The sequence below is a fragment of the Chrysemys picta genome, chromosome 19, assembly GCF_011386835.1.
Source record: "Chrysemys picta bellii isolate R12L10 chromosome 19, ASM1138683v2, whole genome shotgun sequence".
Classification (NCBI taxonomy): domain Eukaryota; kingdom Metazoa; phylum Chordata; order Testudines; family Emydidae; genus Chrysemys; species Chrysemys picta.
Window position 1 is genome coordinate 18,789,802 of NC_088809.1, and position 27,494 is coordinate 18,817,295.

Genomic DNA, 27,494 nt, shown 5'->3' on the forward strand with positions numbered 1-27,494 from the left:
CTTGGTCCCTTTGTTTTTGGTCCCAGTTCAAACCCACAAGCTGGTGCAGCTTTGGTCTAGTCGTGGGTTGAGGCTGGAGACAGTGTTCTGCTCCCTTCTCTGCCCTGGGTGTGTGGTAGAACCTGAGACGAGTTGTTTCCTTTCCTTGTGCCTTTGTCGTTTAGAAGGAGGACACTGATGCTCCCTCTCCTGGCAAAGCAATTGGGGATCAGGGGCATGAGAAGCTAGAGCAATGCAATGTCTTATTACTGTTGGCACTGACTGAGCCAGAACCCAACCTAAGCTCCCAGTGGGATGCCAGGAGGCACTGTGCTGCAACAAGCACTGAGGGTGACGCACTAGGGGGTGCTCATCTCTGAATCAACGTCCACCCTAACCCGTATTTCCTGGCTGCTGTCTTAAATTCATTTCCATCAGAGCTACAGAAATGAGAAACTGGGGTATTAGGAGAGAGTCCCAGCACATGAGCAAAGCGGGCCCCAGTCCTGGCTCCTTGTCTGACATCAGGACCAGCTTGGTGACCTCTTGGCTGTGGCGTTTCATTTATTAGGGAAGTGCCAGTTGCAGCTCCATAGTTTGAAGACTGAGTTGAGTTTTGCACTTAATGTAGAATACTGATGAATATATTGGCATGCCGCTGACCACTAAATGACTCCCTGGAAAGTCCAAGAGCCAGAACCTTCCCCCACTTTACATTCTGCTGTCTTCCCACAAGCCTCTTAGCGAGTGTGGGGAAAGCATGTGGGGAATTCAGCTGGACCCAGATGATGCACATGTGCAAAGATGTCTTTTGGGAAGAGGTGCACAGGTGCCGAACTAGGGGTGCCGGCTTGAAGTGATCTACATTATATACACTTGATGTAGAATACTGATGAAAATACTGTTTGCATGCGGAATTTTACTCTAGATCTTGCCTTCCTTGCAGCAAATCATACTGGGCTAATGTGATATTTGAACAGCCTTGCTGGAGAAAGGAACATTCACTTATGGTCCAGTGCCGGCCTCCTCTGACTTCCACGAGCCCTTGTGCTTGCATCTGAGTTTATTAGACACCTGATGTGCTCATCACTTCCATTATGAAAGCCAAGAACACCCCGTCCCCATCCCATTGCTGCTTAAATCACTCCTCTTCTGCATTGTTTGCCTAAAGCATATTTTCAAAGGAAGAGTTCAGAGGCCAGTTTGCCTGTGTGGAGGAGCCTGTTTAAAGCTCTCACAATCATAAACGTCAAGGGGAAAACTGCCTGTAGTAGGGTCTCGCTTTGTCTTTACCATAGTTTGATTAAAAGCCTGGCACTTCACTTCCCGCTGCCTACCAGGCCTTTAGGAAAGCGCTTTGAATTGACTAGATGCCCCGTGGCACACAGAGGTTGCCATGGAAATGGTTCTTTCCCTTGGATGGCGGTTCCTCGACTAGTCGAACTTATGCAAACTTCACCCGCACTCCTTTTCAATGAGGACAAAGGGACTTTGTGAGGCACAAAACTTCGTATTTGGTGTTCTGCTACGGGAGGAGAGAGGGGGTGTTCCTCACACTTTCTCTTTCCAGAGTGAGCAAGGCAGGTGAGGGTGAGGTGGAATCGTGTCCTGGGATAGCAGCTGGATTAATGTGCCTTCTTTCCTCTCCTACATTTTCCCAATAATTCCCTAACAATAACGGCTCTCCCCTTTGCTTCAGTCCCAGTTTCCCCTAGGGGTTTATTTGGTCTGTTAGTTTCAAAGCCCATAACTGCTTGTTGAGATCCTGCTCTCTGTCTCCTCAGGGAAGGGAAGTGTTTAAAAGGTCTGCTGACTTTTCAGGAATTGGCGTGGCACTGACCACTACATAACTGCCTAGAAAGTCCCAGAGCCAGAACCTTCTCCCCCTTTACACACTGCTATCTTCCCACAAACCTCTTCTGCCTAAAGAATTAGCGAGTGTGGGGAAAGCATGTGGTGAATTCAGCTGGACTCAGATGATGCACTGCAAAGATGTCTTTTGGGAAGAGGTGCATAGATCCCAGAACTATGGGTGCCGGGGGTGCTGCCGCACCCCCTGGCTTGAAGGGGTTTCCATTATGTGCAGGGTTTACAGTTTGGTTCAATGGCTCTCAGCACCCCCACTCTACAAATTATTCCAGCCCCCTGAAGAAGTGTGGAAGTGACTGATGTAGGGGTTGGACGCCCAGCAAGGATAAGGGACCTATTACCTCTGCTGGCTATTGGAGCTCTCCTCAGGTGGAGGAGGTCTGTAGTTTTTGAGTCAAAGCAGCAGGCTTCCGCTCTCAGCTTCCCACGTGTGTTTGATGTATGGAGGAATTGTGTCGGCTGTATGCAGCGGTGGGTTTATGATGGAGGGAAGAGGAAATGCACATATTTGTGAATGGAAAACCTTCCTCTCTACTTCAGAGGACCTCCCTTGTAAATTGGCCCTGCACTTTGTCTCTCCTTTCAGCCAAAATGTATTTATACACCTTTTAACTGAGTGCTCCCTTTTGTATGCTTACATTTCCTTTCACTGTGAAGAAAAATAGTGCCTTGCAAGATATCTAAACACTGTGTTTTGTTTCCTTTCCTTTTGTTCAAACTATTTAAGAATCTCCAAATCTTCCAGGCATATTTTGTGTTATTTCTTATAAAGTGTAGGTGTCAGTTTCACCTACGGTGAGGTAAATCACAGGAGTGGAGTAATCACCTGCTCACCCTGGGCATATCTGCTGGGGGAGGCATTGCTAAGTCACAGCGCTTGCTTGTCTGGTTCTTGGCAGGAGGACAGATTCATGCCCCCCGCTGCTGTCCGGCTCTGATTGGGGATCCTAAACAGAGCTTTGGCAGCTCCTTTTGCCCCATTCCACCACACCAAGCGTCGTGTTATATGATCTGCTAACTGGACGAAGGCAGGCCTGGCTCAGGTCAGGGCATCGCATAGCTGGCCAGGATGACCTTCTATCAAATGAGCCTAATCACATAGAGCTGAATCATTGCACCCAAAATAAACAAAATAAAGCCCTTTGACACCTAAACCCTTGACCCTTCTGTGGGCTGGGCGCTCTCAGCTCTCACTTTTGTTTATTTTGGGTGCAATGATTCAGCTCTATGTGATTAGGCTCATTTGATAGAAGGTCATCCTGGCCAGCTATGTGATGCCCTGACTGAGCCAGGCCTGCCTTCGTCCAGTTAGCAGATCATATAACACGCTTGGTGGGGTAGAATGGGGCAAAGTCTGCCAGAGATGCAGGAGTTTCTACTTGGTGACTTATGATGCCCCTTCCAGCCCTAGCTTCTGCAGCTGTGTCACATCTTTGGGTTGTTGGTATTTTTACTTAAAGCCCCAGCTCCTGGAGTCATGTGATTATACGAGACTGTCAGCTTGCTATTTTTTCACGTATGTTTTTAGCCCACATGGTTGCAGACAAAAACTTGGGAACCAGAAGCAAATAACAAGACATTAAAATATATTACATTTTTTTAAAAATCTCATTATTTTTAAGATAATCTTGCATTTTTTTCTTGGGAGGATGGAGAGCTGACTTGTGATTTTCGAACACTTGGGGTTGGCCATACTGCCTCTGGCTGTGGTATCCGATGTGGTGAACCAAACAGAGTTGGGCCTGGTTAGTATGTGGAAAGGAGACCTTCAAAGAAAGCCTGGGGTACTACAGGAAGTGAGGCTGGTTGATCAGTAAGTCGGCTCTTTCCTCTGAATCAGTGTTGAGCTAATGTTCCAGCATGGAGTTAGGGGGTATTGTGGTGTTGGGCTTAGGCTGTCTTTTTCAGAAGCGCCTTTACACTGAAGTCATGTCCATTAAAAATCCCATGGCACATTTCACAGAAATAGGGATGTTAGTCCCAGAGTTCTGTCTAATTCCAATTTAGGTAGTTACAGTCAAACGCCTGAAAATTTCCCCTTCCATCCCACATCATAATTTCTATTGGACAGAATATGCTCCTTCACTTCCCATTTTGAACTGATGTGCTGTGAGGTATTTAACAGCTGCCCATGCGCCAGAGAGGTAGCTGCATTACAGTGGTGGGTGAAGGTGTGATACGAGCATTTACTTAACTCCACGGTCCAGTCTGATCGCGCTATGCAGTTTATTTTTCCTCTCCTTTCACATCTCTGGGGTGGGTGACAAAGTGAGGAAGAGTCTATTTCAAACAGGTAAAGGAATTGTAAATTGACTGCGTCTTTTCCCCCCCCCCACTTTTTTCCCCATCTAGGTGGAGAATGGCGCTGAGTATATCCTGGAAACCATTGACTCCCTCCAGAAACACTCCTGGGTGGCGGATATCCAGGACTGCATAGACCCTGGGTAAGGCTCACTTGAGGAAGCTGCCCTCCCTGTTTCAAAAAGCACCTCTCCATCTCAGAAGAGGAAGGATTATCCAGTGGTTAGAGCACGGCCTGGGCCCGAGAGATCTGGAGTCAGTCCCTGCTCTGCCACAAATATTCTGTGTGACCCCCAAGGAAAGTCCTTTAGTCTCTTGGTACCTCAGTTCCCCATTTGTAACGTGGGGATAACAACACTGCTTCACCTCACAGGCGTGTTGTGAGGATAAATCCATTACAAAGAATGGTGAGGTGCTCAGATAGAGAGAGAGAAAAATGAAAAAAGTCAACGATTTTTTTTCCACCCCAAAATGCTTTATTTTTTTTTAAAGCCCATTTTTTTCAACAACAAAATTTATTCATAAAAGGTTGGCTAGCTTTAGTCATTGAGTGACCCACCCATCTACTGCCCTGGCAGACTGGGAACAGCTTTCGGATACAGCTGACTGGACGAGAAACACTGGTACTAACCAGCAGTCATCTCTGTGATGAAACAAGGTCCCTCACGCTCCCAGTGCTTGCGTGACCCATTGCTGAGTGTGTGTTGGGGTCCCAATCTATGCCTGAGCCGCAGGGGATCTGAGCCGCAGGGGATCTGAGCCTGTTCCAGCCAGCAGCTATAGAGGCGTGTCTCTCTAGCTAAACCAGCTCATGTTTGTAGCTCTGGAGTTCCTAGTTTAAATCCCCAGTGTGTCAGCTAATATAGTGGACATCCTATAAGTGGGGGCTTATTTGTGACTGGAATCCCGGATGTCTTGCACACGCTCACCGGTGGGTTAGAGTCTGGTTCTGCTTGCAGTTGCAATTGGATACAGCGTTTGTCTTCACACCCTCTCCTACGCTGTTGTGGAGTGCTACGGTTTAGACAGCTGCTGCGGGTTTCGCTGACAGGCAGTGATTCCTGTGTGTGCAGCCTACTGCCAGCTTGGTATGGTAGCTGTTAGGTTGCAAGATGCTGTTGAAGATGGTCTTAGTCTCACTGAGAGTTTGGGGGGGAGGGGAGGGGGTTTGACTCCTCAAAACATCATGGAAAAGGTTAAAATACCTTAAAAAAACATCTCACAGTAGCAAATAGACTTATTTGCTTTGGTTTTAACTGCCTTTCTGCAGCATAAGGCTCCATCCTAATTCCAAACATGTCTGAAATACTAAGCTGTTCACGGGGGAGGGGGAATCCCCTGATGGCTCAGATGTGAAGGGAGGAACTGGGAAAGGGGGGGTCTGTTGGTTTTTATTGAATCCCTGTCTTGGGAGCACATTATACATGTCCTGCTCCGCTAGAGAGAGCAACCGGGAGCCCTCAGCTGAGAGCGCCCAGCCCACAGAAGGGTCAAGGGTTTAGGTGTCAAAGGGCTTTCTGGAGTCTAGAGGACCACGTTAATGCACTTTGGTCACTGCCCTGCAGCTTGTAAAGAGTGTTATCCAGGGGCTAAGGCAGTGGACGGGAGCCAGGACTCCTGGCTCTACCACTGCCATGCTCTGTGACTCTGACATCTCTGCGCGGCTCTCTCCCCATTTGCAATATGGGGGGCAAATACTTTGCCTCCCTCACGGGAGTAAGGGCCCCGATCCAGCAAACGGGCATGCACGTGCTTAACTTCCAGCACGTGAGCAGCCCTGCAGCCATGCAAGGGACCCTGCGTGGGCTCGAAGCTAAGCACGGGCATAAGTATTTGCAGCATCAGGGCCCGGGTTTGTAGAGCGCTCTGGGATTTAACACACGGGCACGCCCGGTGAGCACCACGAGTGAATTCTCATTCATCTTGTGTGTGCTGTGCTTGATCCTTTTGCCAAGGGTTTGAATTGGAAACCTCGTCAATGCCCTGTCAACACATTTTCTGCAGAGGTTTTTTTTTTTTTTAAGGGTTGCAGTTGAGTGACTCCGATTGCTGATTCATTCACTGATTACTAAATAATTCAGCAGCTCCCTCCCAAACAATTACTGCTAACACAAACCGCTTCCTGAGCTGCCTGCTAGCACGCGTCCTCCTGGTTCAGCTAAAGGCTGTTGCTCGGAGAGTAACGGAGACTGGAGGGCGCATCTCACCGCAATGGGGCAATCGGGAGCGTCCGGGCTAAAAATAGGATTTCAAGAGAGCGTGGCTTTTTGCATGACAATGACATCAGGCTAAAGGGGCGGGCACAGCTGTGACTGACAGGGGCAATCAGCCAATGGTCAGGGATGTGCACACGCATTGTTCCCATAGGGGGTCATTTGGTCAGACGTTCCCGCTGTTGGACTGGCTGTTGCCGTCACCCCAAGAGACCTTGTCTCCAGGTCCACCAGGCCTATCTTGCTCCCACTCCACCACCCCCATGTTAAACATCAGCTCCTCCATCTCCAGATGGGTGTCCTCCACCTCTGGGGTTGGCCTGCCTTCATCTCTCCCACCTGCTCTGCTTTCCCTACCTGCCCCCATCTGTTCGGTCCCAGATGCTCTCTTTGAACTCCGCTTCCAACCCAAATGGCCTCCGAGTCACTGCCATTACTGGCCAGCATGGGAGCTTGGCCTGCATCCCAGGGACTGGCAAGCCAGGCACAGCAGCCGTCTGGCTGAGTTGGGGCCCGTTGTTTCATGGCACAGATCCAGAGCACCCAACTGAGTGCACGGAGCTAGAATTTACCCAGAATTATAACATCAGTCAAATGAACCATGGTTCCTACATGAGAGTGGAAATTCTTCTCCGCCCACCCCGTCCCCGGTGAGGCGTGTGTCTGCAGAGAGTGACAGCCTGCATGTGACCATCTGCTCTGCTTTTTCCTCGCAGGGACAGCGGAGATGATATTGAACTTTCCTCCTGTGCGCAGGGAGCCTGCTTGCCAGGCAGGGTACCCTCCTGCAGCTGTGAATTTCTGGCCGATGGTAAGGACACCCGGAGAAAATCACCAGAAATGTTGGATTCAGATGTTGGTCATCTTGTGGTGTTGGGTTGGGTTTCAAGGCAATAACGCAGCTGACAGCAAAAGAAAAGGGATACTGGGGGTTGCAGAGGGCAGCCCAGGGCTAGGTCAAGGCAGCAGGTCCAAACCCCCCTTGCCAGTGATGAGTGGCCTATACTGCAGTCTGCCCCAGGGAGCGGGGGCTAGTTGGTGACTGGTAGTGTCCTAGTGCTGAGGCAAGGTGGGGATAGTGGGTGGGGGTTCCCCAGGGAGGGGAGACCCAGATCTGTGGGGTACTGCCAGGGGGCAGCATCCCAGTAATAGGGGCACCGGGTCCTGGGAGGGACACGGGTGCCAGTAGAGGACAAGGTGGATCACCGGCCTGCAGAGGGTGCTCGAGAGGCTGGTAGAGCTAATTCCCTGGACAACCAGCAAGAGGCGCCGCAGGGGTGAGGCCGGACGTCTACACAGCCGCACAGTGAATGGCCTGTCTGAGACTGAACAACCCTCTCTGACTTCTAGAGGTTGTCCTTTCGGGGCAGGGTTGTAGCATGTTGGCAGGGTGATGTAGGGAAGGGTTAAAGTGGCTCTGCTTGGCTGGACCCATTCTCTGGGTAAATGGAAGACTGCAGTCTCTAGGATGACCAGTCTGGCACGAACTAACCCTAAAACTAAACCAGCCAACTGTTTACCTTTCTCTCTCTAGTAGGAGCAGACCACATAGAGGACAATATACCAAGTCCGTTATTACTGAATGTGGTGCTGACAACATGGGGATTTTCTATAATATTTTTATGAATCCTCTGTTTGCCTCAGTTTCCCTTATATTTTGCATGGCTACCCAGTGGAGGGGGGTGGGAGGACTAAGTTGTCTCTGGGGGCAGGCTAAGAGACCTCGGGGTGTGTGTGTGTTTTTTACCTAGCTGCCTGAGCCTGAATGTGTCTCTAAAAAGGACTGGTCAAGGCTGATACTGTAGCAATAGAAAATTCAAACCTGTATCAACGGAAAACCCAGTCAATCAGACCTTGACCCCGGTAAGCAGTGACCCCAAGGGAGATGGAGTTCCCCACCTCTCAGAGGGACGCTGAACAAAGACCCCAGCCTGAGAACAAAGGGCTGGAAGGTGTGAGGTGGGGGGATAACGTGTTGGCTTCTGGAGGAAGCTGGGAGCTCACTCACCTGGGAACAGGCTAAGGAAGGCAGACAGAGAGAGACAGAGCCGGAAAATGGAGTTTCACTTCAGCTTGGCTGGGGCTCTGGGCTAGCCAGACCGGGCTATGCTTTAACCCTCATTCCTCTACGCTACCCTAGAGACTTCCTCCGCTGTGGGTGACTAATAAACCCGCCTGTTTTGACAACACTGCCTGAGTGTCCCTGTCAATACGTGGTGAGGTGCATTAATCCCTGGTGGGTGGACAAGTCTCTACCAGGTGTCGATCTCAGTTGGACTCGCTGAGCAGAGCTCGCGGTGTGAAGCAGGAGTGTTGGCGCCCCCGAGGCTCAGTCTCGGGAGGCTGCGTGGCCTGCCCTGAAGGAGGAGCGAGACCCCTTGGGGGTCTGGCCCACTGTGTAGAACTAATGAATGAAATTGTTTTTAATTGTTCACTTTATTAATGTAACACCATAAGTAAAGTTTTATGAATGAAACAATATTCATTCATAAAACCAGTTACCCCAATAACTGGCTAATTAACAATTAAGATGCTTGTTAAGAGCCATAGTTGTTCAGTCAGCTGCCTTTGTAAGTTTCACTATCAATCCAATTCCTGCTTAAATCACTGAGACTTGCACTGTTTCAGTATTGGAACTTCTGTTCACCATTTATTACACTTGCCTACAGTGTAACTTCTGTTCACTGTTTGCCATATCGTAATTCAAACCCCATTTTAAAACACTTACTCCATTTTGTAAGGGCTTGCTGCAACCTTCATTTTTGCAAACCCTGCTATAATCTTATTAGTTTAGTTTAGATGTGTGAATGAGGTATGTATGGATGATGGAATCAACCTCCAGCCCCAGCCTGTCCTGATTAAATAGAGTTCAAACACCAACGGCTGAAGAGGCAGACAAGAGCCCTAACAAAGTAAGGAGAATCCACCCTAAAAAGAAAAGGTACAATAAAAGGAAGATCAAAGCCCGGTCCCAGGCTGAAAGTCATGTCTGCAATTGACGGGTGATCAATCACCAAACCTGAAGGCAGCATGACACAGCAAGACCTATAGACTCTGGATTCAAACTAAAGCCTACAAAAAGGATGGGTGAGATGGAAAACTTTGGAGGAGGGTAACATTCTGCTGCCAACATGGAAGGGCATCGGTGCATGCCCAACAGAGACCCAGCTCGTCCTTGTGCCCGGCTTTCCTGGCCAGTTAGCCGCCACAAGCTACGAACCCAAGCTGCAAACTCAAGCAGGACTGGTAACTATGCAGCAGCTGCAGAACATCTGATGGATGTGTGTGTGTGTGTGTGTGTGTGTGTGTGTGTGTGTGTGTATAGGTATTAGGTATAATGTGTGTATAAGGATTAAGATATTAGTTATTGGTCATAAATCAAATTATCATAATAAATGTGGCATCTTTATCTTGTCCCTTTAATAAGATCCTGCTAGTTTTTATTGGTATAACAACTGAAGGGGTCCTCCAAGAAACTGCTCCAAAGTTGAGGGCATAGCACCGATCTGGTGGGTCCGAGACAGGTGCCTGTGGAGAGAAACTCTGAGCTTTAAGCCATTAAAGCCTGCATTCCTTTCAGGTGTGCAGAGGACTCCAGACAGATGTTCTGTGCTCGCCACCCACCCCACCACCCCAACCGCTGCCACTGTCATATCAGCCCCGCATGGCAGGGCCAGGGACTCCTCGGGGGAACACCTGGCCCACATACCACTGGAAAACTTCCTGCAGACCCTGGAGTCGCCAGCCACCAGCAGTCATTTAGCAGGTACCTGCAAGGCTCGGGGGGGGGTAAGGGGGAGGTAGCCACATTGGCCACCTTCCAGCTGATTTGCTGCATGTGACACAATTAATAGAAGAAAAGGGAAAAATCCCGTTGCAATGCAACGTGGGTCTCTTGAGCAAGCCCTGAGCAGAACTGCTGCATTCTGATTAGAGCGAAGGGTGTGAGGGGGAAGGGTGGAGGTGGCGAATTAAAGAAAGGGGTGTTCATGGGGACAGGTGTGTACATGAGGTGCCCATACATAGGGTGGGTGTGCCTGGTGTGGACCCAGGAATAATGCTGGTGGGGAGGTGGTGATGGGGAGGTTGTACAGGCAGGCCGGGAGGGATGAGTGCACTCAGTTCTAACCTTGCCCTGCTGCTCCCAGCCAGAAGAGCCCATTAGTTTAATATAGAAATCCTCTTTCTGCCCTGCCCGGCCACTCTTTCAGTGGAATTGAGTGGAGCACCCAGTAGCCAGCCTGCTCAGATGTTATCTTCCCAGCATGACGTCCTGGTCCTGCTGGAATAGCCAGAACGTCCTCTGCCAGAGCCCTGCAGTCTATTCACTGTCGCTGCCGTCCCTTTCGAAAGACAAACATTTCCCTCTCTAAACGGCCTTTCTTTTGCCCCTTTCCAACTGTACAGGGGACGAAAGCGAGACAGAAGCGGAGATCAACCTCTCAGATTTCCCCTGGTTCCACGGGACGCTGTCACGGATCAAAGCCGCCCAGCTGGTGCTCTTCGGTGGGACCAGGAGTCACGGTCTGTTTGTCATTCGGCAGAGTGAAACTCGACCAGGCGAATATGTGCTGACTTTTAACTTCCAGGGGAAAGCAAAGGCAAGTGCCATTGTGATGCTGATTATTTCATTGGTTTTAGAGCCCTAAACCCACCAAACCTAGCTGAATCCCGCCACGTGAGGGTCACCCCATCCCCATTACCCAGCCCGCTTACTTATACCCATGACTGTCTCTACCTCCCGTATGGGTGATAGACCCTCACCGTTTATCGACTGTCTCCTGATCCCGCCCACCGGTTACCCACCCCTCATTGGAGACATTGCAGTGTGTATATACTATGTGTGCTGCCCAGCCCCAAAACACCAACATACCCCCATACTCTGTATGTTACCCCCAATGACCAATAACTAACGCTTCAAATTTTCTGTATCGTTTATTTTTTTTAAATATTCTCTGCACTAGCAGCACTCCCCCACTGTTCTCTGATGCTATCCCTAGTTTGTCTTTCCACCTCTCAGTGTCACTCCTACATGTAGCGTGCAGGGAGCAGGACAGGGGGCCTGTCTGGCCTACCTGTCTGATTACAGTGGGGCTTGGAAGCAGGATGGCTCTGCTGACTTCTAAAAAGATGCTCGGAAGTGTCGTTATTGACTGGGCTTTTTTGGGATTGCCGAGATCCCCAAACACGAATAATCCTCTGACCCTTGAAAATGCCTTTCATCCCAGAATGATGCACAAGGATCCATTCTATCTGTGGCTGAAATGTGGCCACCTCTGCAGAGGACCCGTAGCAGCTGTTTAAAACACACGGCCATGCTGTATAACAAATTAGGACAGGAAGGGAAGAGAATGCTGTCTCCAAGTGGTTCTCTGTCTCTTTAGTTCTGTGCTGCATAAGGGGGAATGAAAAGAGCTAAAGTTTGTGTGGCCTTTTATTCAGAGGTCGGGATGGTCTGGTGGTTACCAGAATTGGAAGCACTGCACAAACTACTACTACCTCACTCTCTTCATTGTTAGATTTTAAAGCACTTTACAGAGGACGTCAGTATCATTAGCCCCTTTTTACAGATGGGGAAACTGAGGCACAGGGAGGGACATGACTTGCCTGAGGTCCCCCAGCAGGCCAATGGCAGAGTTAGAAATAGAACCCAGGTGTCATGAGTCCCAGTCCAGTGTGCAGTCTACTGGGCTACAACACTGCAGATCAGTTTTGCCCCCAGCTTCTCTAGGCAAAGCTCCCATTGATTTCAGTGGAAGTGACACCTTTGTATGTGAAGGCAAGATGGAGACCTGTGTAATGAACAGGAATTAACTCACCATCACTGAAATGCAGCTATCTCTGGGGCGGAACGCTGACCCCTTTTAACAGGGCACAGAAATACTGAGTCAGTACGGAGGGTACATCGAGTCGATATACGTGTGCTACCTTTGTTTGAGCTAGCATGCTACAAATAGCAACATAGCTGCAGGGTAGCAGGATAGGCTAATGGCCTGAGTACGGGCCTAGGTCTCGGACGGGAGGGTACTCAGGGTGGCTAGCCCCTCCTGCCGCCTGCGCTGCCCCGGCTACCCTAATCAAAGCTAGTGTGCATATGTCTACCTCTAGCTGCAGTGAAGACCTCCCCAGAGCGATGTGAGGGACCTGGATCCAGTTGAAAGTGAGGAAGGGATTGTCAGGTGGTTACCTGAATTGGAATGTAGCCAGGACACTGGGGCTACCAAACCCCTTGCGAAGGAAGCCTGCGGGGGCTCTAAAGGAAGCTGGATGTTAGCCACCTGGAGCAGCCCAGGGAGCCAGTGGGAAGCAAGGCTGCAGTGCTAGAGGAGAGTGAATGAGCCGCTGGGTGCGGGGAGAGGACTGAGAGCAGCCCTGGAGGATTAGAGTGTAGGAGGAAGCGAAAGCTTCCTGTTGGCTCAAGATGCTGCCAGAGGGGGCCCTGCCAGACCAGCTCTAATGAATAGAGAGTAAAACGCCCAAGGGGACCCCAAACCACCCACTTTGCCAATAGCCCACGCAGTTGCAGTTTAGTCTCCGGGCTCAGCTCCCAAGTGAGCATTAACCACCCTCCCCCTCTCCCCCCAAGAGAAATGAAGCCACTATCTAGGGCTCTGTCTGGCTGCTCCGAACATGAAGCTGGGAGTGGAAATGCTGAGCCACTGAGATCTTGCAGATTTGACAGCGCTCTGCTAAGGCAGGAAGGCTTTAAAAGAAACAATGCTGGCAGTGCCTTCTCCCAGTGCCAGCCTACCAGGAACGGCACAATAGGAAGATCAGAGCAAGACCTGCTTTTTGTTGTTGTTGTTGTTGTTTAATGTAAAGCCCGTTCTTGCTGGCTGGTTTTTTGTGTGCGTCTAACGCAGACCCTTTTTTATGCGGTGTATGACTCACATGCCCTGGATTAAGCACGGACTATGCGACTCTGTCAGCACCCATTGCAGTCTGTCCCTCCGTAACGTGGCTGGCCTAACTCCATGATACCATGCAGCATAGCTGTGGGTCAGCAGCGAGATGATGCCGCTAGCCTGCAAGCCAGTGAAAGGCTGACACTGCTTAATTGTCCAGCGGGAGAAGAGATCCCAGCAGAACAACTTGGACCTAGTACTTAGCTCAGGGGACAACTCTGGAGATCTGCAGCCTATTCCCTACTCCGCCACTGACTCACTGAGTGACCATGGGCAGGTTATTCAAGCTCCATTCCCAGCTCCTCTGCAAAACTGGGCTGATACTTGGCTCCCTTTCCAAGGTGCTTTGAGATCACTGGATTAAAAGCCTCCCTTTTATTCTTCTGTTTCTGCTTGGTATCGATGGCCCTAAATGCTGGAACAGCCTGAGTGGCTTGGTAGCAATAACTCTCGCAAGTGTCCACGTTCTAGTGAAGGGGCATCAGTTCTCCCCTTGGTGATGTGCTAGTTAATCTCCCATGGAGAGATCTATTAGTCCTTTGGTGCTGGCTGCACAGTTTCCTGGCCTGATGCGTGAAAGCGAAATGCCCTCGCCTGAATGGTGCTGTGGGTGATGTCTGAGGGGGTTCAGTGAAGTAGAAACCTGTCAGGTTTCAGTGGCAGAGTTGAGTGCAAATCCTCTCTTATTAGACATCGCAGGGGTGTGCTTGGTCCAGCAGCCACCCTGCTAAGCCCTGGGTTGGGGTGACGGGGAAAGAGAGACATTCCTGAAATGCGTTAGGGCTGAGGGAGCTCTGAGCACTCTCAACTCTGCAGGGCCGAAGGAGATGTTCCCCTGGCAAGTGTTAGCCTTGGCAAGTCATGTCAGGCCTGATTCTGAGCGATGCTGAGTGCTCTCTACTCCACCTGGTTTCAGGGAACATTGTGGGGATTCAGCACCTCTCAGGCGCAGGCCCCAAAAGAGGAAGCTCTTGTTGCATACATATTTTTTGTTTTATTTTTAGAACATAATTGTTTGCTCCAAATCTGCACATGCCGTGTGTCCTGTTGCTGAATTCGGATTTGGGTGCAGGTTCCGTGACTACCCTGATCTAAATCAACAGTCACCCGGCATGTCGACTTGCTAACTAGCCCCTTTCCTCCGGCTTGGCTTTATTAACAAAGAAATCAAGTGCAGCATAACAAAGCTGAGCTCCAACCTTCTCTCCAGGCCTGACTCCTCTGGGGGCTCCTCCCTCAAGACTGCTCAGCTCACACCCTAGATTAAGGGCCTCTGTTTATCTTTGCATATTCCAAATTCATCCCCTGCCTGCCCCACCACTCCATTCCCAAAATACATTGATGCAACTTCTGAAGCTTGAAAAACAGGCCTGGTTTTAAAGATATTAACACAAGGGGAGAAGAATCCAGAGCCCCGTCAAATTCAAACCTTCAGTGCCAGCCTGATAAACAGTCACGGAATGGACTTCCGAGCCCGGGGAACAGATCTTTTAATAGGAGATTGCTGAACCGGCTTCCTGACTTACAGTACAACAGAGAGGCTGCTGGATACAGTTTGTCTGTGTGCCAAATCCTGCTTGCGTTACTGTGGTTAGTACGGTCATCTGTCCCATTGTCGCTAATGGGACTCCTCGTGCTGGGAAGGTGAGGAGGAAGGATGCAGCCGAGAACGTAACTTTGGGAGTTCGATGCACCCTTGTCTGCCAGATAATCTGAGGATTTGCAGCTTGTGTCTGACTTTTCCAGGCTGCTCCCACTGACACCGGAGAGAGTTTGTCATTGGCGTCAGAGGAAGCATTAGCTTGCGGGTGCTCCAGTGAGATCCAGGGATGGTGCATGTGTCTCTCCTAGCTCGGATAGAAGGGGACGTAAGGCAGCTTTCCAGACTGCTAAGAAAGAGCCAGACATCCCCTTTCTAAGGTGTGCTCTGGTGTGTGGTTATGTTCTACCTAAAGGCTGCCGGCCTGGGGGACCGAGATGGCTCACCAGACTGTGGAGCTCTCGGCTTCTAGGTGACTGGTTCCAATGCAGCCGTGCCTGTTCAGAAGTCGGGGTTGCAGGCTCAGGCTAGTTATGTGTGAACCAGCGTCGGCATCACAAAAAGCGCCCCTTGCAATTCGTGCTGGTGGGCCGACCGCAGAGCACTGAATGGGCCTACCACAGAACTGCTGCGTCACCCCTGAGCTGCCCTCCCAGGCTCTGGGTTGAGAGCCCAGCCAGGAAGCTCACATCACGACTGCTGAGGATGAACATTGGACTTCATTTCGCACGATTATTAATCTGGCATCTTTCACCAGAGCCAAGACACTTGGAAGGGAGAGGTGTGGGGGGTAGTCAGCAGTTCCTTCCATGGCTGCCCAGGCCAGGACTGAGGGGAGACCCTGTACGGTGACATTGGGCAGCACAGGCTGTGTTAGGTGGTCTGGCAGCTTGGCGAGCCAGAGAGAAGTATCCAGCAGCCCCAGTAGAAAATCCTGTTCTTTATTGCAGCCAAGCCTTGTCACCTCTCCACCAGGGGGCATACTACATGGGGTCCTTTTTAAATCTCCTGGGCTTATTCATAAACACCCCCCCCTGAGTTTGGTAGGAGCTACGCAGAGGAACCTCACACTTCACTGGAGGGACTTGCAACTCAGAAAGGCCATTTAAACGTGCAGTGTTTATAAGGAATACTGCCCCGTAGGGGTGAAGTGATAACATTTTAACAGGCCACTCCACTGCAGAAAGTGGTAACTAGGGCAAATGGCCCTTGATTTCCCAGCAAATGTCTTGCACTACAGTTGCAATTCAGTTGCACTTTAACTTGCATGCAGCCGTGCTAGTGTCAATGAAAGGTCACAGAGCAGAAGCTCTCTGCTGTATGTTCTCTTTGTGCAGCCTCTAGTCCAGATTTTTATTTTTTATTTTTTTTTTTTTTGGTAAAGGTGCTTTGCTTTTTGTTTCCCACTCTGCTCAAAGAACACTTCGGTTTCATGCTGCTGGTAACCCGACCGGCCGGCTTCCCTGACCAGACGCTTTCTGAATGGGTCATAGCAACTGTTGCTTGGCAGCCAATCAGTTTCATGCGACATGCTCTGAAACGTGAGATCTTCCTGTTTTGAGCCAAATCGCTAGCGAAGCGGAAAAAACAATTTTGTTTGTAGATAACCAGTCGCCTTTGGACTGGGGGAGCTGTAAATGTTCTACCCAGCACATGAAGGAACCGAGCCATGTGCATGATCTGTGGCAGAAATAACGCTTGGGTCAGTATCCACGGCTGTGGGGGACTTGCCCTTTGGCCGGCCTATCTGCTTCACTGCGCTCCTCTCTTGCAGCACCTGCGGCTGTCCCTGAACGAGAACGGCCAGTGCCACGTGCAGCACCTCTGGTTCCAGACCATCTTCGACATGTTGCGGCACTTCCACACCCACCCCATCCCCCTGGAGTCCGGCGGCTCAGCTGACATCACTCTCCGCAGCTATGTCGTGGCGCAGGGCCCCTTCTCTGGTAGGTCACCCAGCTAGCACGGCCTCCCTCGTGATCCTGCACAGGAGATGAGTGAGGAGAGCTGGAGATGGGCCTGAGTTCAGATCCAGATGCGATCCTAGGACTTGGGGTCAGGGCCGTCTCCAGGAGAAACGTGTTTGCACCAAGTTTCCTGCAACCATCCAAAAGCAAAAGACTCTCTCGTGTTTTCCCCTCCAATACCATTTCCCCAAAGCTGTGCTGCTTATTCTAAGGTGTTGCCCCTCTGCTGACCCTTGGGGAGTGGGGCTAGGAGCACTTCACTTAGCCCTGGAGTTCTTCTGACCAGCAGCCACCTCAGGAATGGTGGTGTCTGGCTCCAGAAGGAACCGCATCTAAGATTCCCTGGCTAGAAGGACCAGGCTGGCGCCCTTTGATATGGGCTGGGGTGGAATTTCTGGTATCTCTCATCCAGGGATCTCCAAGCACGGTATGAAAGTGGGTCTGTGTCTATTATCCCATTTTACAGCGAGACAAACTGAGGGTCAGTGAGATTCTGACTTGCTCAGGGTCCTACAGCAAGGGATTAGAATAGAAACCCAGCATCCTGGATGTGGATGTGCCCCTTCTAGTGGTGGCCAGGCCATATATAGAGGTTGAGCCTGCTACAGTCCTGGCTAGCAGAGCCAGCTCCTTTACTCAGGCAGTAATGGTGCGGGCTTTAGCATCCACAGGTCCTAGGTTCAGTCCCTACTGACAACCATGTACCTGGCCTTACAGATGCCCAGTGTTCTGCTCTAACCACTAGAGGTGCTGCCTCCATATGTAGCAAATCTAAAAGAGCCCTGTGTGTGTATCCATCCCCGTGTCTCTCCAGAGCGTTCTGGGGCCGGTGTGTGTATTTTCTGCTCCGGTGATAAGGGATGTGCTGAATGGCCTGTTGCACATGCTTGATGAGGCAGGGCGAGTGAAGTCACTCGAGATGCAGTTAGGTGGGCCCTTGTGGGAAGGATTTTATTACCTGTGTCGGGCGTCTGATCAGATCTTGAAGGGCTGAACCGGGCGAGAATAAATAAATAAATAAATTAATTAATGGAGATATCCCATCTCCTAGAACTGGAAGGGACCTTGAAAGGTCATTGAGTCCAGCCCCCAGCCTTCACTAGCAGGACCAAGTACTGATTTTGCCCCAGATCCCCAAGTGGCCCCCTCAAGGATTGAACTCACAACCCTGGGTTTAGCAGGCCAATGCTCAAACCACTGAACTATCCCTCCCCCAGTGAGGGGTCAGTGTGAGAGGCTGGGAGGGACAGGATGTAGCTCCTGGCCTCCGAGCACTGGAGTCGGAACCACTGGGGGATCTGCAGCGAGGAGCTGGAGTGGGATTCGGGAGACCTAACGTCTTTCTCAGCTCTCCCGCTGACTTTATGTGGTGACACGCCTGCCGTGTCGCGGGTGATCCCGCCTGGCCTGGGCGCTTTGAGGCCGAGCCAGAGTTTGCAAAGCGCTGCGAGATGGGCAGGGACAATGAGCTAGCTCCTTAGTCGATAGAACAGCCCATGCCAGTACCACGCTGCCCTTCCTCCCATGCCCAGTGCAGCATGGCCACTCCCAGGGCCTGGCTCCATATTTCAACTGGTTGAGGGCATGGGAGACCACATCACCTAGTGTCTAGGAGTTGGAAGATCTGCAGCAGATCTGAAGTCCTGACGGTCACTGACTTGCTGGGTGGCCTTGGGCAAGACCCCCTCCACCTACCCCATGAGTGCCTCAGTTTCCTCACCTGTAACTTGGGGCTAATGACACTCACCTGTGTAAAGCACACGAGACCCTCTGATGACAGGTGCTGTGTGAATGCAAAGCATATTGGCAGGGTTGTGCGGGGCAAGCGTCCCTGTGTGGTATGTGCCCTGGGGCTGGAGAACTCCTCTCTCCACAGCTGTCAGTCCAGCACTGAACGGCTTGTAAAACATTCGCCGTGCACGTGACTCTTCTGTGTTTCACCTTGCAGATGCCAGCCCTGCTCCAGCTGTTGCCTCCCAACAGCCCAGCTGCAGGAGCGACCTCCCGTCCCAACACTACTTCTCCAGCTTTGTGCCAGGCCCTTTCCAGCCCGCGTCGCCCGTGGAGGGGGCTGTCGCCTCTTCCTCCTCCACCGGCCACCCTCTGTACCACCGAATGGAGGGGACCCTCAGCGCCCGGAGCCGCAGCAACAGCACCGAGCGCCTGCTGGAGTCGCCCAGCGTTAGCGCGGACGACTACCACGAGAGTGACGGCTCGCGCAACAGGACCAGGGCGGTTGAGAACCAGTATTCTTTCTACTGAGGGGTCACAGAGTGGAGGCCAGCCCTCTGTGTGGCGTGTCCTGGCCTACCGATGCAGCTGTGGTTCATGAGGATTGCCGATGAGCCTGGCTCCAATCTCCGACCCTCCCTCCCCCAGTGGATGTTTACATATCGCCATGGCCCAAAGCTTTGGGCTGTCCCCACTCTCTTGTCAACTCTCTGGCGTGCCCCTCACCTCTGTGTCCGATTCACTGGTGCCAACTCCATCCATTACCAGCAATGGACCTGGGCTGTCCTGTCTCCCCCTGGCAGCTCAGAGAATGGTTTGAACGATGAGCGACTTGCCAGCCTGGCAACTGCATTGGGGTTGTCCCAACCAAACACATTCACGGCTCCCTAGATCTGGCTCGTGATCTGAGCTCAGAAGGCCAAAGACACCAGTGCCATTAAGGGACCTGTTCTAGGGTCAGCAGTGCCCGCTCTCTGCCCTTGTCAGCTTGTGGTCAGTTCCCTTAACTCCTACGAAGACTCGCCTGCTTGTCTCTCCATTGTCTGCTGTCGGATTGGGACTTTTCACTTCCCGTTTGGGTCTAGTAACATGCAGTGGTTCTCCTGGAATAGGAATTCATGGCTTTGATTTATATCGTTCTTCCCTTAGCTGTGCACAATGAAAGCATCTCCTGGCGTTTCCTTGATGGAAAGGACTAGACGTTGCCAGTGTTGGAACGTAGTCAAGGTCACCTCAAACGGTTACTTCCCTTCAGGGATAATTACCTTGAGTTCTGCAAACAAGACACTGCAGGCTAGTAACGTTTTGAGGTGACCTTGTGCATGACAAATCTTGCCAAGGTAGTTTTGTTGCTAGCACAGAGAACGGGCCCACACACACACCAGTCAGGGATGGAAAAGACCCATCCAACTATCTGGTCCCTTTCCATTGCTATTATAAGATTGTTCACTGCAGGAAATGTAGGGGGGTTTGTCCACTTGAGTTCCAAACCCGGGGGGAGATTATTCCACAGCCTAATGCATCTGACTGTCAGAAAGTTTTTCCTGATAGCCAGCCTATCCTTTTCTTCACTTTATCCACCCTAATAATTCCTTTTCCTTGTTGGTTTTTTAAATCCTACAGCTGCTTGAGGGGTGGAATAAAATCCCCCTGCCGCCGTCACCTCTTATCCAGCCTGTATCTGTGAAGTTCTGTTAGTATTTCCTTCTAAAGCCATCTCCTCAGGCCCTGATCATTTGTGTTTATGTTCTCTGAACTTCCCCCCGTTTGTCAATGGCTTCTTGGTAACATATGCACATGTGTCTCTTATGCATATTCTCTCTCTCACTCACTCAATCTTTTACGTGCATGCTCTTTCTCTCTGACACACACATACACCAATGTGAAAGTTCCTGGTTGAATCCCAATCATGGCTAACCCCTGTATGTTCCATTGTCGTTGCTAAGAGGAACACAATTGCAAATGCACCTTTTGGCTAACATGGCAAATTCAATCAGTTCCATCCCCTAGAGACAGAGCTTTTAAAATATGACATTGGCCCAGATTTTCCAAGTGGTCACATATTTTGGCGGGGGTGCTCCAGTGTTTGGGTCCCCAACAGGAGATGCCCAGGGAACCTCATTTTCAGGAGGGCCAGGCCCCCGCTACTCTGTTAGAAGTTAGTGAAAATTTGGTTGGGCTCCCCAACATTAAGGCACTGAAAATCAGGGGCTACTTTTGAAACTATTGCCCATTAAACTTAACTGCCTAAGAAGAGCGAGCTGGAGAAAAGAGGGCTGTTTCGTGCTGTATACATAGATAAAATAACTGAAGTGTTTGGCTGGTATGCTTTTGGTTTTAATTTAAAACAAAAAATATGTATTCATGGCTGGATGAAACTCCCCCTGGGCAGAGAGCCAGCACTTAAAGCCAGGTCTACACACCAATTTAATGCTGATATAATTATGTCAGTTGGTGGGCTGGGGCCTGGTGTGTGTATTTTTATTTAAACTGAAATTGTTACACCAGTACACCTCTAGTGTGCATGTGTGGCAAAATGGATTGAGCACTGGACGGGGACTTAGCAGACCTGGGTTCTGTTCCTAGTTCTACTATTAGCCTGCTGGGTGACCTTGGGCAAGTCACTTCCTGTCTCTGTGCCTCAGTTTCCCCAGCTGTAAAATTGGCATAATGAGACTGACCTCTCCTTTGTAAAGTGCTTTGAGATCTACTGATGAAAAGCCTCATATAAGAGCTAGGTATTATGAAAGCTGCCTTTTAACACTATATATTATTCCATATGGGAACAAGTTATATGGTGTAAGCACCTATCTACCAGTCCAACAGAGTCCACACTAGGGAGGGTTTGCGCTGCAGGTGTTGTTAAAGCAGCACAACTTGTGTGTGTAGACAAGGCCTTGAGTCCCACTCAAGGGTTCCTTTGGCATTTTTTGGTGCCTTCTTTCCTGAGCCAGCAAAATGTGTCCTCATCTCTCCCCCCGCCCCTTTCCTGTGGCCAGCTCTTCCCCTCCCCTGCCCCCCACTTGCAAAGGCAAAGAATGGGTCTTCTGGGCCAGCCTGCACCACCTGCTTAAGTGTTGTGCCCCTGAAGCAGGATGGGGGGAGTGGAGCCTTCGGCTGCCCATCCCCCTCTGCTTACAGCCACTTCTGCTTTCAAAGGCTCTGGAAGGGACAGCGGGAGGGGTTTGATTTAGTTTGGGGTTTTTATTTGCATGCTGCAGCAGCCCAGCCTAGGGGGGTCACATACAGAGGAGCCCGTGCGATATGCAAACAGATGCCATCCTGTGCTGCAGAGAAAGGCAGGTAGCGAGTTTGAAATAGACTTGCTGTATTTGCGCCCCCAAGGAACTGACGGGGCGCGTCCAGCTATTGAACGGTTGCTGCCATTCTCCTCCTCCAGACAGACTCAGCGAGCTGGCCGGACAGAGGCAAAGCATTGCCTCGGAGACCTTCGCCAGTTGGCGGCTTTTTCCCATTCCGCCTTGGGGGTGGGGTAAGTGGGAAAGGGGGTAGCAAATGATCTACAAGCGAATATGTTGATTTGTAAATAGGGGGAAGTAGGGAAAAGTGTAATGTTCTGTAGAATAACTAAATTTATTTAAGCAACTTGTAAAACAAATGGAAAAATTGAGTTCCAGTTTTGAAATAAAACCACTTGAACCAAGACACTGCATTGAAAGTGATTATAGGGGCGTCCCTGGATTTGCTAGAAGAGTGCCGGCTGCCATATTAGCTTCTCAGAGTGCGTATATAGGTGCTGTAACTAGGGGTGTGGCGGCCTTCCTGGCTCGAAATGGTTTCCATCATATACACAATTTACAGTTTGGTTCAATGGCTCTCAGCACCCCCACTCGACAAATTGCTCCAGCATCTCTGAGCGCGTAGGAGGCCCAGTCGTGGACCACACGCCCTGTGTGTGTGAATAGGTTGTTTATGATTTGTAGAACGGTAGCACCAAGAAGTCCCAACTGAGACATGGGCTGCATTATGCTAGGGGCTGTACAGGCATAGAGCAAGAGATGGTCCTTGTCCCAAAGAGCGTCCAGCCTACACAGGGTGGGAAGGAAGTACCTGTTGGCTGTTTAACAGCTGAGGAAGCTGATGCACAGAGCGATCGTGACGTGCCCACGGTCACAAAGGGAGTAAAAAGAACTGGGAATTTAACCCAGGTCTTGTGGTTCCCCAGATAGAGCCTTAACCACAAGACTCTTCTTCCTCTTTCACATGCAGCACTGACAGTGCCTCAAATGGCGGTGGCTGGAGCACTGCTGGGCACCAAAGCACTTCCAAGTGGTCCACGGTGCTGTGCCAACGGTGACCCTTCTGTGTCATGGATCCGAGGTGCTTCCTGCTAGTTGTAGCCTGTTTTTAGAGGTCTCTTGTGAGCCGCTAACCGCAGGCAGCCCCCTGCTCCGTTGCTGTCTGTGGCACGTGGTTCTATATCCTCTGGCGCCGACGTTCTCTCCGCTGCTGAGGCATTGTCTGGATTTTCCCCGAATGCCCTGGCGCAAGCACAGTTAGGCGGCCTGATGAGGGCAGTGGCACAAGCTGCTGGACCCAGTTTCTTGTAACCAGGTCAGGTGATTGGGGTGATTACAAACCCCACCGTTGCAGTACGGACAGGACCTTGGCCAGTTCTGGGTAACTCCTCAGTCAAGGCCCAGACAGCTGGTAAAGCAATCACATGTTCAGGAGAAGCAGGATGGAATCCTTGGCTCTAGGACCCTCATACTGCTTGATCCCTAAGGCAAGCCCCAGGGCCAATTACATTGTGTGCTGTTGTGGATTAGTACATTATTCGTGCCTGGTGTGTTGGTGAACTGCAACCTCCTGCAGCAGGGACGAAGGAATTGTGGGGTGTGCTGGAAAATAATGTTCTGTCCTCCTCTTACAGGATTCCTGGGAAGCTGAGAGAAGGACACGTCTGTCCATTTGTAAGGAACAGAGAGATCTGGGAGTAGAAACCATGTAAGAGACAAGCCAGCTGTAGTGTAGGGTACTCGCTTATTTGTAGGAGCCCCGCTGCCCTCGGCTGGATGGAATCGGAACTGCTGTAGCATGTGTGATTTAGGGCAGAGACTGATTTACAATGAACCTTAAGACCCCTCAGGATCAAAGCTTTTCACATTTCATTCACTTAGATATTGCAAAGCTCAAATGTCAAAAATGGACATTTCTGTCCCACCGCCCCATCCAAATGCAGGAGCAGGTCAGACTGATAAGTTCAGTTTCTTTCAAGAATGCTCCCGTTTTCAAGAAAGTGCCTCCAGATGCTGAATTTTGAAATGCAAACATTTGTTTAGACCAAGAGCAGGGTTGGGTTGTTTTTTTTTTTTTTCCTGTTAAAACATGCAAATGTTTTCCTGTTCTGATGTAAAACCTGCCAGGCTGCAGTCAGCACAATTTTGGAATTGATCAAGGCCCCACCACAAAACTGTGAGTCATTATATGGGGATTTTTTAAATTTCACAAAGGAATAGTTGCTATTTTTGCACAACCCTGACAATTGTCTTGCCTCCAGTGAGTATCTTCAAAATAACAAGCAAGTACCAACTGCACTGTTGGCTCAGGGCAATTTCCTAGGGACGTGTGGTTTGAGGGCACACCGTGCTCACTGCTCTTTCCACATACTGCATGTTTGGGCTCCTTTAGATGACCAGCGAAGTGGCTGTGATTTTATGTGGTCGTACCTTGTTACAGGTGGGAAACCATAGTTTGGACTATCTACACAAACAAGCTAGCCAGGTCCATGTTTGTAGCTATTTCTACACTCCCAGTTGACATTCCTTCATTAGGGGATAGCGCCCCCAGAACCGTGACCTGACAGCCAGGAAGTAGTTCCCAATATTGAAATGTTTATCTTGGAATTACAGCTTTGTAGAGGGGGCAGCTGCAGTGATGAAGAAACAGGGCATCGTAGGGCAATCAGACCGGCCGGTGAGCATCTAGGTATTAAGCGATGCAAAGGGACCGGCTGGGTGTCAGTGGATTAGTAATGATACTGTATACATCACTTTTCATCTCCAGGCTGCTTGTGACTGGAAACGGACCAAGGGCTATTCCATGGCTGGTGGGAAATGAGCTGGTTTCTGTCCACTGGAAGCTGAACAGGTCTCCACGGGAACCACCATCCCAACTGGCACTAACGGGCCTGTTTTCTGGCCGTTTTAGCAGACGGCCCAAGGGCTGAACGAGCCGTGGAGACAAGACTGCCTGAGGAACGTGCTGGGCTGGGGGCAGGTTATCTTGCTCCTGCCTGGACTGTGGCTGTCCAGACTTCAAGCTCTGGTGTTGTCAGCCGTTTGGGAACTCTGCCAGCACTAAATTCACACTAAAAAGCAACAGAGGGTCCTGTGGCACCTTTGAGACTAACAGAAGTAGTGGGAGTATTGGTTAGTCTCAAAGGTGCCACAGGACCCTCCGTTGCTTTTTACAGATTCAGACTAACACGGCTACGCCTCTGATAAATTCACACTGTTCTTTTTAAAATCAGTTTTGTAAGACCAACACGATGCATAAACCAGTGTGATTTCTTGATCAAAATCAGAGGAGCTAAAACGGAGCCTTATGTAAACACAGAGGGGGGGCTGAACCAGAAAGCCAGCTCCACGTCCTCTGTCTTTTTTGGGTGGGTTCCAGATTTTGTAAACGGTCCTTAAATGTATAGCGCTGACCCAAAGCTCTCCCCCTGCACCTCCCTTGCACTTTTAGGCCAGCTGAGATCTGGATCCAGCTTCTGCCAAGCTTGGTGTAAAATATAAAAAGGCATATTCCCCTCTTCCACTGCACCTGACCTTTAGTAGCTAATTTTGGCATGCACACAGCCTGAGTGAATGTCATGCCATTTCTGTAGCACACAGCTGGCTGACAAGAAATTTGGCTTGCATATGAAGCTTGTGTCCCAGCTGGGCTCTGCATTGACTCCCGGCTCTTGATTTCCAGCTGTTGCAATGGCTAAATGTCGCTCAGGTTTACAATCTCCCTCTTGGTACAAGCCTTGTGCCGTCAAAGGCTGTGAAAGGGGATGTGCATGGTGCAGGCTCACAGGCAGAGACTGGGAGCTACCTCAATGCCTTCTTTCCCATATAGATTGCCTGTGTTGTTGGAAGCAGCTCCCCTCAAGCCACCGTCATCTATCACTGTCTGTGCACAAAAGCCTGTGAGGTGTCGCGTGGAGCGCTAGTTAATTACTGAAGTGACAGGAACAGATGGCGCAAGCAGCAACACAGGGAGGTGCTAGGAAGTACGGTCTCGCTTACATTGTCACCGAGGTAGATATTTGGCACGGGCAGGCATGCTGGTGCAAAACGCACTGAATTCCAGCCTGGCGCCTCTGCAAAGCGGGTGTGCACAATCGCAAGCAGCCACAAAACACAGCCAGAATGTGACCTACTATGCAAACTGAGGCCACCTCTCTCTGGCACGTCTTGCAGGGCTCTGGGGACAAACCTCAGCTCAGCATTACTGCTTGAGGAGAGTAGAAGGTTGCTCTGTTTGGGCTACAATAAAACAACCAAACAAACCCAGCTTTGAAAGCAAGAGAGGGAGAAGGTCAAGCTAGTGGCTAGAACACAGGACCGGGACTTGGGAACAACTGATTTGTAATCCCTGCTCTGCCCCATATCCTGTTGTAGGGTTGGGCAAGTCACGTAAACGTTCTGTGCCTTAGAGCGGTGTAATTCTACTTACCCTGGAGAGGGTTAACGAGATAATATCTGGAAGGTTGCTTGGATGTGAAGGGTGCGGTATGACTGGTGATCTATCAGTATTAAACCTCCAGTGCTTTGTAATACCTCAGCAAAGAGAAAAAATACCCTAGAACTCTAATAATAATGCTAAGGCATTTTGCAGCTGTAGACCTTCATGTACTTTACATGATGTGTGTATTTCTTTACTTTCTTCAGCTGTGTCTACTGCCATTTTCTGCCCTTGCAATACAGAGGAGGTTGCATTAGGGATAGCAAGGATGAGAACTATGCTCCACACAGGGCCCCAAGAGTTAAACAATTGTGTTGTTTTTACCACCTTGGCTAGACTGGCTCTGAGCCAGCTGAACCGTTGGGGGTCCAGGCATGGCTTAAAAGGGGTGTGTGAGTGGCATGAACGTCCCTGGATGCCCTGCTCTAGACCGGGCTGGTGCTGGGTCTATGAGAATGGATCAGCGCCGGTATTAGGTGTGTTCCTGCCTGGGTATTGCGTAGGGGTTGTGTCTACACTGTCAATGCTACAGTGATGTAGCACTGGAGTGTAAACACTACAGCCATGGAAGGGGTTTTTGCTGTGGCTGCAGTAAATCCACCCCACTGCACTGAAAGTTCACTTGGTCAACCTAGTGTTTAGGTAGAGCCCAGGCCCTACACGGATTGTGTGAGGACCACCCCACGTTTTGGGAGCAGGCCTACGGCCTCCCTGAAACGCCCGTCAGCCGGGGCTTGGCTCACCTTCACCATGTCCTGGTGTGCCAGGGAGCAGGGCACAGAGGTGGAATGGCCCCATGGTGTGACTAACCGCAGGGGCCGGCCGCCGGGGCGTGTCCAGCCTGCACCCAGGGGGAGAAGCAGCCAGGAAGGGTGGGGCTGGATCCGCTGTGATCCCCCTGCTCTGGGGCCGTGGGCACCTCCAGCCCCTGCACTAACAAACCAGGGTGTCAGGCTCAGTCCTAACCAGCAACCTGACAATAAACAGACCGGTTGCGCAAGTGGCCCTACAATAAAAACACAACAGCCCGGTGCTAGCAAGAGATGCTGCTTGAATAAGGAGCCAGAGCTTCCAGGCGACCCTACAATAACAATAACACGGTCTGGCGTAGACACGCTCTTGATCAGCGCCTGGCTATGAATATTGACGTTCTCATGAATATGCACAGAACTCATAGTAATCCGCCTGACCTGGTGAATATTCATGTATGCTAATGAGCAGCGGCCCGTCGCCGCCAGGACGTCATCAGCAGGGGCCGGGCGGGCCCAGGCGCTGCCGGCAGAGGCCGGAG

The 27,494-nt window shown here is 50.6% G+C and overlaps 1 protein-coding gene across 5 annotated transcripts in view; it reads left to right on the forward strand.

Moving 5' to 3' along the window:
• The window catches only part of SH2B2 (SH2B adaptor protein 2), a 70,343-nt gene extending 48,172 nt beyond the window's left edge, over positions 1-22,171 (forward strand). For all 5 annotated transcript variants that reach the window (XM_065573392.1, XM_065573391.1, XM_065573388.1 and 2 more), the window contains exons 4-9: positions 4,201-4,292; positions 7,079-7,173; positions 9,943-10,128; positions 10,770-10,963; positions 16,582-16,753; positions 18,723-22,171. In XM_065573392.1, the coding sequence (XP_065429464.1) occupies positions 4,201-4,292; positions 7,079-7,173; positions 9,943-10,128; positions 10,770-10,963; positions 16,582-16,753; positions 18,723-19,036 (1,053 nt within the window). In that variant the 3' untranslated portion in view covers positions 19,037-22,171. The remainder of the gene's footprint in view (positions 1-4,200; positions 4,293-7,078; positions 7,174-9,942; positions 10,129-10,769; positions 10,964-16,581; positions 16,754-18,722) is intronic.
• Positions 22,172-27,494: the final 5,323 nt, after the last annotated feature.